This window comes from Antechinus flavipes, chromosome 2 (genome assembly GCF_016432865.1).
Source record: "Antechinus flavipes isolate AdamAnt ecotype Samford, QLD, Australia chromosome 2, AdamAnt_v2, whole genome shotgun sequence".
In the NCBI taxonomy this organism is placed as follows: Eukaryota; Metazoa; Chordata; class Mammalia; order Dasyuromorphia; family Dasyuridae; genus Antechinus; species Antechinus flavipes.
In genome coordinates, this window is record NC_067399.1 from 612,253,297 (window position 1) to 612,265,318 (window position 12,022).

Below are 12,022 nucleotides of genomic sequence, written 5' to 3' on the forward strand. Positions count from 1 at the left end.
TAGCATTGGAAGGATCTAGGGAGGGTACTCCAGACACGGGAAGGCATAACTATGAGAGGACAAGAAGAAGGCATATAGAATGTGGTGCACAAGAAGCAGCCCTATGGCCTAAGTATCTAGAAATGGAGCATGGAAGAAGTAAAAAAATGAAATAAGACAGAAAAGTCAGACAGTAGCCAGCATGTGTAAGGTTTTAAATGCTGGGCGAAGAAGTTTCTATTTTATCTCTGAGATTACTTGTTGTTCAGTAGAGGAATAAGGTTTGTTAGTGCCCCTTCATTTGAGCCTCAATGAAATAGGGACACATAGTTTTAAAAATAAATAACAAAATATCCACATTTTTTAATGCAGCCATTGCACTTTTGGATATATTTTATTGTTGAATCATTTCACTTGTGTCCAATTCTTTGTGATCTCATTTGGGGTTTTCTTGGCAAAGATACTTTAGTGATTTGCCCTTCCTTCTTCAATTAATTTCACAGATGAGGAAATTGAGGCAAGCAGGATTAAGTGACTTGTCCAGGGTCACATAACTAGTAAATGTCTAAGGTTACATTTGAACTCAGGGAGATTCATCTTTCTGACCCTCTTTCTACTGTGCCAACTAATTGCCCTTTACTGGGTACATATCTCAAGAAAATAAAAACTAGAAACAAAAACCAAATGTAAATCAAAATATTCATAGTAATATTCTGTTCCAAGAAACAACGTTGGTATCCATTACCTGGGAAATAGCTGAAAAATAATATGGTCAACAAACCTGATAAAATATTGTTGTACATTAAGAAATGATGAATATGAAAAATTCAGAGAAACATTAAAAGATTTATATTAAGTCATACACATGAAAATAATTTGATCCAAGTGAACAATTTATACAACAGCTATAATGACATAAATTTAAAACTCTACCTTGCCCTTCACACACCCCTTCCAATACTATGGCAGGGGAGGAGAATACTGAGGGGGAGGACAAAGAAGGGAAGAAGTATTAAGAAAGAACCTCACATATACTGCCACTAATGGATCTTACATGATCTTAGGTAGAGCTCTGCTGTTCCATTGTTTTTGCTTCAAAAGAGGGTTTACATGGGTAAAAAAGGGGAAGTTTTTACATCTTATATCCATGATGTAAAGACAAGAAGCATAAATTTAAATAACGAGTAAAAAACGAGGGAAAATAAAATGGATAATCTCTAGCCTTGTATTTTCAGTTTTGTTATAGGATCAGTAGCCAACATGCAAGGAGCAAAGAAGTGAAGATGAGGAAAGGCAAGCAAAAGGTCTAAGTTACATTAGGGTTTTTAGTTGCATGGGGGCAGAATGCAACTCATCTATACTTCTTAGTGAAGAAATACTAAAAATAAAAAGCTACATTTCTATAACTATATTTCTGAAGGCAACCAGCCTTCAGGTTGCAGTATAATTCTAGATAGTACTTTATTTTTAAAACACTGACATGATATAATGCTGAACTCAAACACACAGGCCAATAAAAACTTGTGTATTGTCTGTGATGGCCAGACCATGAAAAGTTTTAATCCCCTTGGGAGGAACATAGCTCTTCACCCATGGGAACTTGCTTGGGAACACAGAAAACCACATAGCTCAATTGCTGCTCTGCAGTTCCCTCAATGCTTCAGGGTCCACAAAAGCATAGCATACATGTGCTATGTTTGTGAACTTAGGGACAAATATTCTTCTTTGATATGTAAAGGACAAGCAAAGTTTCTTCAAAAATTCTTTCAAATGTTCTCTTACAGCAGGGAATTGGGTCATCAAATGGCATTAATATAAAATAGCTAAGGATTAGGCATGTGGGGAAAATTTTGGATGGATTATAGTAATCCACAAATGTAAAAACTGAATCAAAGAGATACAGGAGTCTGAAATTTAATTATTCTTTTTGATAAAGCACTTGCCAAAAATATCAGTTCATTTTGTGACTTTTATAAGCTGGGCTAAATACTGATCTAGAAAGTATCTTAACATTTCTTAACATATCTTCAGCAGAACTCAATCCCTCATCTGTATACTCAAGTCTGAAGAGGTTCTGCTACCTCTGGAATCCATCTAATCCAGAATATGGAATATGTGAAGTTGAAATAAGGACCTACTTAATAGATCCTGGGACCAGAGGGGAGTTCTGAGATGCAATGGGTTCAAGCTCATCAGGTGTATGTATTAAATCTAGCATCAAGATGATGAGTCCCCAAGATATGCAAGGTCACCAGTCCATGACAGAAATGCAAATCAAAACTTCTGTTTCAATTAGACAAATCGGAGGATTGGGTCAGGCTGAATAAGACGGGGAGAATGAGTCTTAAAGAAAAAAAAGGTTGAAACACAGATAAATAATCTCAAATCAAAATAACCCCAATGGTGAATATAGACTTAGAAGGGCTGGAGCTGGGTCTACCTTGTGGAAAAACAAACAACAAACAAACTCCTCCCTCTAAAACTATACTAAATAGACATCCTCCATGATAAGAATTTCAAATAGTGCTATGGTCAAAGCTCTTTCTGGATATTGAGATTTGTTCACTAGAAACTACTACTTCTACTATCTATGTCTGTAATTTCTGCCTTAGCTAGACTATTGCCTGTTTCCATCTACAAGGATTACATTCTTAGGACTAATTTCTGCCCCACATGACTACAGAAAAGCCCAACTTAGGGACAAGACACTGATTCTGTGATCCTGTCTCCTCAGTACTGGCAATAAATTTCTACTACTATTGTCTACTACTTTGACCTATTACAAACTAGGTGGTCTATTTGCCTCTGTGAGTTCAGACTGCCTGTACCTAATCCCTTTATAACCTGAACATCTTTAGTCTGTCCCAGTATTTGTTGTTGCCTCCTTGCTAGCTCTAGATTTTGAAATGAACATGTACATCACTTCTTGACTATCTGAGGTATCTGAGGTAATCCTATACATAACCAAACAGGAAGATTCTGACTTTTCAATGGAAGCACTAGACTGTAATATAAACTAAATTTGGATCAACAGTGCAACTGTAAAAAGTAAGTAGTATTTAAAATTTCTACCTTATGTAAGATTATATTAAGTATTCTATTCACAATGAATAAGCAAGATCAGCTTTGGACTATTTGGGGAAAATATAAGACTTCAACCCAAGTATATAGAATTTGTCAGGAAAATAGCTCTGGCTGGTTAGAATTATGCACCTCTATAGAATTTTTTGATCCTTATGTTAAACAGCCATAATAACAACAATTACTCTATAATTAGTGTCTTCAGTGACGTTATTTTCCTTATGCTTTCCCAGTATTAATAAAGTTGTCTGTTCCCAATTATGCTAAAGCTCTCTTAGCAAAAGGATGTAGACTCTCCTCTCTGAGTTACTAGACAGCAGTAGGGAGGAACAGAAACTGATTGTACATATCAGGATTAGGGGAATACTTCAATACCATTTGGAGGATGGGGTTCTTAAACCACAGTTAGTGTGTTAGATTTGAAGAGGCTGAAGGCCACAACTTTTTTTCCACTTGCTTTTTCAAAATCATTCTTTATTCTTTGTATGGGCACAACTGGACAAGGAAAAAACCGCGTTCAGAAGAAGGAAAATAAAACTTTTAAAACTTCTTTAAAGTCTGATCACATTTCTTTTATCAAGACAAATATGAACAAGGGGGAATGCTGAATCAGCACATTTAAAACGCTCAACTTATTTGTCCTTACTGTTTTTAATTGCTGTGGTTGAAATTAAAGTTCTGATATCAGTTATTTCAACCAGGAATCAAGTTTCTTCTTGTGGTTTTTATTCTGTTTGTCCTATCTAAAACTGAAATGGACACCAAAACCATTTGGTATTGGCTAAGAAATAGATTAGTGGATCAGTGGAAAAGGCTAGGTTCACAAGACAGAATAGTCAATTATAGCAATCTAGTGTTTGACAAACCCAAAGCCCCTAACTTCTGGGAAAAGAATTCATTATTTGATAAAAACTGCTGGGATAATTGGAAATTAGTATGGCAGAAATTAGGCATGGACCCACACTTAACACCATATACCAAGATAAGATCAAAATGGGTCTATGACCTAGGCATAAAGAACGAGATTATAAATAAATTAGAGGAACATAGAATAGTTTATCTCTCAGACTTGTGGAGGAGAAAGAAATTTGTGACCAAAGATGAACTAGAGACCATTACTGATCACAAAATAGAAAATTTTGATTACATCAAATTAAAAAGCCTTTGTACAAATAAAACTAATGCAAACAAGATTAGAAGGGAAGCAACAAACTGGGAAAACATTTTCACAGTTAAAGGTTCTGATAAAGGCCTCATTTCCAAAATATATAGAGAACTGACTCAAATTTATAAGAAATCAAGCCATTCTCCAATTGATAAATGGTCAAAGGATATGAACAGACAATTTTCAGAGGATGAAATTGAAACTATTACCACTCATATGAAAGAGTGTTCCAAATCATTATTGATCAGAGAAATGCAAATTAAGACAACTCTGAGATATCACTACACACCTGTCAGATTGGCTAAGATGACAGGAAAAAATAATGATGAATGTTGGAGGGGATGCGGGAAAACTGGGACACTATTGCATTGTTGGTGGAGTTGTGAACGAATCCAACCATTCTGGAGAGCAATCTGGAATTATGCCCAAAAAATTATCAAATTGTGCATACCCTTTGATCCAGCAGTGTTTCTATTGGGCTTATATCCCAAAGAAATACTAAAGAAGGGAAAGGGACCTGTATGTGCCAAAATGTTTGTAGCAGCCCTGTTTGTAGTGGCTAGAAACTGGAAAATGAATGGATGCCCATCAATTGGAGAATGGCTGGGTAAATTATGGTATATGAATGTTATGGAATATTATTGTTCTGTAAGAAATGACCAGCAGGATGAATACAGAGAGGACTGGCGAGACTTACATGAACTGATGCTAAGTGAAATGAGCAGAACCAGGAGATCATTATACACTTCGACAACGATATTGTATGAGGACATATTTTGATGGAAGGGGATTTCTTTGACAAAGAGACCTGAGTTTCAATTGATAAATGACGGACAAAAGCAGCTACACCCAAAGAAAGAACACTGGGAAACGAATGTGAACTATCTGCATTTTTGTTTTTCTTCCCGGGTTATTTATACCTTCTGAATCCAATTCTCCCTATGCAACAAGAGAACTGTTCGGTTCTGCAAACATATATTGTATCTAGGATATACTACTGCAACATATCCAACATATAAAGGACTGCTTGCCATCTAGGGGAGGGGGTGGAGGGAGGGAGGGAAAAAAAATTGGAACAAAAACGAGTGTCAATATAAAGTAATTATTAAATAAAAATTAAAAAAAAAAAAACTGAAATGGAAACAAGTTTCTTAATGATAAAGATCAAATTTGGAAGTCTTTAAGTAGAGATCGAATGACCTTGTAAATGGAGGTTCATACTTTGGGTAGACAAATTTAGCAGGGATGTTGGGCTAGATGACTTAGGTCTCATCTCTAAAATTTTATGATCATGATTTTTGGCTCAAGAAACCAAAATGCCTTTCTTTTATTCAATGAATATTTTCTGCTTTATTTACTAATTTTTTAGAGGCAAGGTGATACAGTAGAGAGTTGCTCTGGAACCAGAAAGATCCAGGTTTAGTTTCTGTTTCTAACAGACTGGCTGTGTGACTCAGGCAACCTATTTAATCTTTCAATGACCTAAACAATTTGCTAAGCCTAAAACACAGAGAAGCTGCCAATGTGTATGTGGAGAGAGACTTTCTTCATCTAAGGAGTTCCCCTAAACCAGGAAATCAAAGGTCTAACCCCTATTGCTGATTAAAAATGAAAAATAGTATCCTTGCTGAAGAACAAATTGTGAATGTATGTGTGTGTATGTGTTTATGTACATGCGTATATACAGATATATACAAATATACAAACATATACATATATTCTTCTGGAATTATGCCGTTTACAACATTTTACAGACTGGGATATAAAAAGACTTTAATAATTACCCAAGGATTGTGGAGCCAGTAGTTTACTGAGCCTTGTAATGAAAAAATCATGTATCTATTCCTGAAGCAGCAAGGAAAATGGAATCTAACTGCTAATAAATGAAACTGGGACTTCAAAGAAAGGCAAGAGTCATCAAAAATGGAAATTATCATTACAAAATAAGGAAAAAAAATCAACAGAAAAATCTATGATTTAGCTATCACTTACTGATCAATTAATTACATTCTTTTCCATTACTCTTAGGGATAAATTTATGTATTTAAAGAGGAAACTTTGTTGGCAGAACCAACAAACTTTTAACTGTTGTGATGTTTTCTAACTTCTATGACCTTCTTATAAATAAATAAGTTCTGTTTTTAGTGATTTCCAACTCCAACTGCTATCCTCCTTTGAGAAATATAAATGAATTAACACTGCTTGATATTATAAATTTGCATGTGTAAATATGCATATAGACATTTGGCTTTTGATTCAAAAAAACAAAAGTGTGCACATATACACTTATACAGACCTATAATAAGAATATTAGATTATCTGCATTGGAAGTGGATTCTTCCATCATTACAAAATACAAGTTAGCATTTTACTTGTGAAACCCAAAGGGGGAAAAAAAAACTTCAAATACTTCTATGAGCCCTTTGATCCTATAAGTGAGAGAATCCCCCAAATTATTTATCTGGGATTTAACAGATGATTGATATATGTCTTGTAAATGCTAACTATTCCTTGCTTTCTGTTTTTATCCCTAATATCTACTAAGGGCTCTCCCTTGATTTCCCAAAAACACCATAGATACAATATCAATTAGGGACTAGACATCACTCAACATTCTTAGCTCTAGCTAACCCCTTCAAACTTTCCACTTCCCCTAGACCAATTCCTATACTCAAAGTTCTCTAAGCACAGGTTTGAGCTGCTCTCAATTCATCACTATTCTAGAACTCTAGGAAAGGAGAGAACATTTTATGCCACAACAGAAAACAAGTTTTTTTATATATAAAAATGAGGGTTATAGTTCAATCCCTATTGCTGTCACACCATTGCCCCAACCTGGACATAAATTTGATGGCTGATGACACTCTACTTATATCTCAAGCCAACTGAAAGAACATTCTTTAATAAATCTCCTTTGGATACTTAAGATTGTGAAAAGTATCCTTTTCCCTGTCCTACATAAAAAAAAAAAAAAAAAGGAACCTCATAATTAAAATTACCTCAAAGTAAGTAGGAAAGGCATTTGCCACCAAACAATGGAGATGAAATGAGTAGGGAAAAATTGATCAAGTCTCCTTATTTTTAAATTCTTCAAATTTTTGAAGTCTCCATTCCAATTGCTAAGGTGGTCATATATTAGAACCTAGTAAAACACCTTTAATTTTTCAATTATCTGAGACAATAGCTCTTTGCTTTTTTCCTTTTTTTTTTTAAATAAACAAAGTCAGTGATGCCATCAGAAATCACAAATAATTTACATAAAATAAGTATGAGGAATAAAATTTAGTTTATAAATAACTTCACATAAAAGACCTGAATCAAATGTGGATATTTACAGCAAAAATGTTGAGTCTAATTTCAAAAAACATATTTTTTAAATAGAGGTAATAAAACAATAAAAGTAACTCAATGAACCTGGAGTTTGGGGAGTCTTCTCTAGAGAATATTAACAATAATTACTGCAGGAGAAGGGGCAAAGTACTAGCATTGTCTAATAATTCATTAAGTGATATTGTCATCAGTCAAGAGTAAATGATTTGTAAAGGGGAGAACCTTTTATAATGAGAACTTAATTGATGAGTATTTAATTTATCTTCGTCACTATTTCTAGTGATGGTGCTATCTTTTGCTCTGAGGTAGTACCAGTTAAGAATTGGGGAACTACAGAAAACACATACTTCTTTAGGAAGTTTATGTTGCTATTTTCCCTTTGAAAGTTATCTCTTGAGGTGTAAGGACTGTTTAATTTTTGTCTTTTTCCCCCTAGTGACTTACAATGGTAATGACTATTTGGTGGGTTAATACTGGTAGGTAGGAAGATACTTTCCATACCCATCTCCTTTCAAGAAGCAGCCAAGTAGACCCTTACCTATGATTTCAACTATTTCTACCTTTTTCTTTTTTCCTTTCTCACACTGGAGGATGAATATTTAATACAGTAACAGTGGGCAATATGGCCTATAGGTGCACTGGGCCCCTTTCTGTGTTGTTATGTAGCATTTATATTGGATGAAAAGTTATTAGTAAAATTAAAATTAGTAAATTAGTAAAAAAGTAAAAAAAAATAAAACGTAAAATTAGTAAAAAAAAAAGTAAAAAAAGTAAAATTAAAATTAGTAAAAAAAAATTAGTAAAATTAGTAAAAATTAAAATTAGTAAATTAAAAATTAGTAAAAAAAAAAAAAAAAAAAAGCTGAATCTCCAGCTAGGAAAATTCCTATCATTCAAACAAAGTTTTTTCTCTGTAAAATCTTGCATACCTCTGGCTAATCCCTTTTCTGTTCTTGTTCAAGCAAGAATCATAATACAGAAAGTATTTAGGCAAAAGCAGCAAGGAGTGTGAGTGTGTGTGTGTGTGTGTGTGTGTGTGTGTGTGTGTGTGTTAGAATATTATGTTGGTTCCAGAACAGGTATGGACTGGGGAAATTGAGAAAAAAACATACTTTTTTAGTCTAGAACTTCTCGGTCCCTCAAGAAGTGAACATAGCCCTCTATTCCAAGATGCTTCTCAGCCCTAATGGCTCCCCTGATTGCTCCCTCCACTGCCACAATTCAGCCGTTCTTTCAGTCCTATGTTTTATTGTCTTTGTGTCACCAGTTCTTTTCATCTCCTCTTCTAAGTTCAAGAAGGCTCTGGGGGAATCAGCTTTCTCTTGCAGCTGCTCAATTCCTGCAGTCCCCACTCCTTTCTCTCAGACTTTCCCTCAAAGACTGTATTTGTCCTTTTAAGCACTCTCATACATGATTTACAACCACCTTCTGGCTCAAAGATTTAATGGACCCAAACAATGCTCAAAAATGAGAAGGAATGCTTGTTTTTCTGCACTACAAATGCCAGGATGGCAGTCCATTTTCAAATACCCACTCTAGTACTTTTTGGAATAACCAGTGCTACAGGAGCAAATATTATAGAGATATGAGGATTCTTCTATGTAAAGACACATCTATCTTGGGAAACTGAAGAAGAGTTAGGCATAAATATGCATGATAAATATAAGAAGCAAAAAAGAAAGTCATAGGAACATGGATTTAAAATCCAGAGTGATCTTACAGAGGTCTTCATTTTATAGAACTATCAATCAGTAAGCAAATAGTTATGGATCACCTATGTGCTATTACACCTACACTGTGTGTAGGTACTGTGATCACAAGTACAAAGGTTATACTGTAGTTCTTTGTACTTGTAAAAAAAAATTAGCAGACATTGCTAGACTTAACATATTTGTTTCTATCACCAATTCCAGATAATCTTACTTCTTAGTACTATCTGAGTCGGCCAGAAATGTATAAGAGAATAAAGGAAGTTGGAGGTTCCCTATACTCAAGTTCAGCTATCAAGAAAGGCCACAAAAATAAAATCTCTTTTATTCCTAGGAAATGTATGACTCTAAGACTAATTAATATTTAAAGAAAAATAAAGAATAGGTCACTTTTAAGTCCCTTTTTAAGTCTGAAACATAATGCTAATTATTCAATGCTATTCAAGGGCAGTAGAGATGGGGGGTAGGGGAAGATCTGGAGGTAAGGGACTATGGTATTGGCTACTGGCTTGGCAAACTAGCAGGTAAACCCTTGAAAACACAATTTATTGATTAAGGACCATTCAAACCATATAGTTATAGCGTCATTAGTAAATCTTCTAGGGATTCCTTATATTTAGAGTTGGTCTCTGCTACATCACATGAATCCCTTTAAGTATTCTTAATTTTATCTTCTAATAATCCAAACTCATTAAGAACAAAAGTTCTTGACTCATACTATATGTACTTCTTTGGTGATTCCCTTTAACTCATGAACTCTAGGCCTGAGACTTATTTTGTTCTGCTAGAATTAATAAGCAACAGTTCAAAATGGCCAGTGTAGTCCTGGGCCCTCTTTTTTCTCTTCATTCTCTTAGCAACCTCATCAGAATATACATTGAGTTTAGGAATGATTAGAAACTGGATTAATTCTGTCACATGAGCTATTTAAATTTCACTTAGGAAAAATGTACCTGTTGGGCGAATGCAGCACAGTAAAAACTGATATAATTACATACTGCATAAATTTCTGTGAAATACATTAACAACAAACTAGGAAGATTAAAAAGTGAAGCAAATGTATATAGAGTGTATTAGCACCCTAGCAACGGGTCACTTTCAATGAAAGGGCATTATAGGAGTGAAGGGAAACAGAGCTTAATTCCTAGGCCCAGTACAGTTCCAGGCAAATAGTAGGTCTTTAATAAATATTTACTGCCTGGTTACTAAGTAACTCCAATAGAAGGAGAGCAAGTTCTATTCAATGGCACAAGCTGGTTTTTACTTAACATTATAGATTAGTGAATCACCTGGCCCACCACATTGATATTCACAAGACTAATCAGTTCATGACAAAGTTATATCTTACCGTTATAAAGTTGCACTGATACAGGTATTGGCCTCCGAACACATGAGCTTGAGCATTGGCCTGGAGGCCTACATAAGCCCATAATATCTGGATCTCCAAGGAAGATGGTAAGCAACAGCAAGAAGTACAATTTTTAGCCTGTAGTGAGAAAGTCAATAATTTTATCAAGTGACATTGCAAAGAATTCTAGCAAATGTGGCATTGTGCACAAAATCAGAGCCTTTATACTTTCTATATACATTATCAATTGTTGGTAACCTAAATATGATCCTTATACAGTGACTAATAAGTAGACAGACAGGAATTAAGTCACGTCAATCTTAACATTCTTTTAATTATCAGTGAAACCAGAAAACAAAAGAAAGTTTTGGCTAAATGTAAGAATGGCTTCTAAGTTCTCCTTGGAGAAACAAAAGAAGGAATCAGTAGTTGGTTTTATCATGGTCTAAAGGTAACAAGAACTAGAATTTCATAATATAGTTGGCTATCTCATATTGTGATGTTCACAATAAGCATATAGTTGGAGATCTTATCAGAGGGGAGATTTCTTGTTGAAGGTGGAACTTTAGCTGGGAAGGTAAGAGGAGGGAAAGAATTCCAGGCTTGGAGAGAGAAAAAAAAATGACGAGTTGAGATATCGATAGTCTTTTCTGAGGAACAAGGAAAACACTGTTGCTTGATTTCAGAGTACATGGAGGGAAGCTAGAAATGGGCCAGGTTATGAAGAGTTTTAAAAACCAAGCTTAGAATTTAGTATTTGATCCTGGGGGTAGTAAGAAAACACTAAGGTTTAGCAAATAGCAAGAGTGACAAAGTCAGATCTTTGCTTAACAAAGAACAACTTAATAGCTGAGTAGAAGATTGACCAGAATAAGAAGAGATTTGAGTGAAGGAGATCAACCATCAGACTAATAGTCCAAGGGTGAGATGATGCAGGCCTGCAATTTCAGAATAAAGAAGGCATATCTGAGAGATGTTATAAAGGTAGAAATGCTGGGGCTTAGAAATTAAAAGAGATGAATGCAACCTTGGTTGAAGACTTGGGTGACTGGGAAAACGATGATACTCTTGACAGTAAAAGAGAAGCTGGAAGATGGGAGGAGGGTGGTGGGAAGCGAGGGGAAGATGACATTTTAAGATGTGTTCAGTTTAAAATGTTCACAGTACATTCAGGAACTTACCCCTTCCCCCCACACATACATAAACACACATAAATGTGACAAAATACTTCAAATTAAATGAACATGTATTTTAATCCTCAGCAACTTCAATGAAAAGATAGACTTTAAAAAGGAAAAGAAAAAATTGTCAGAAAACATGGTTTTTGAGTGAGAAAAGAGAGGGGTCAAGGAAACGTAGACTACACAGAAACCTTAAAGATGAGAGGGATGAGTTAACAAAGTTAACAAA

General features: G+C 34.9%; 1 protein-coding gene across 1 annotated transcript in view; it reads right to left on the reverse strand.

Annotated features, from left to right (window-relative positions):
* TCTN3 (tectonic family member 3) overlaps window positions 1–12,022 on the reverse strand; it is a 41,709-nt gene that overhangs the window by 5,483 nt on the left and 24,204 nt on the right. The window contains exon 12 of the mRNA XM_051981753.1: window positions 10,613–10,750. Coding sequence (XP_051837713.1) covers window positions 10,613–10,750 — 138 coding nt within the window. The remainder of the gene's footprint in view (window positions 1–10,612; window positions 10,751–12,022) is intronic.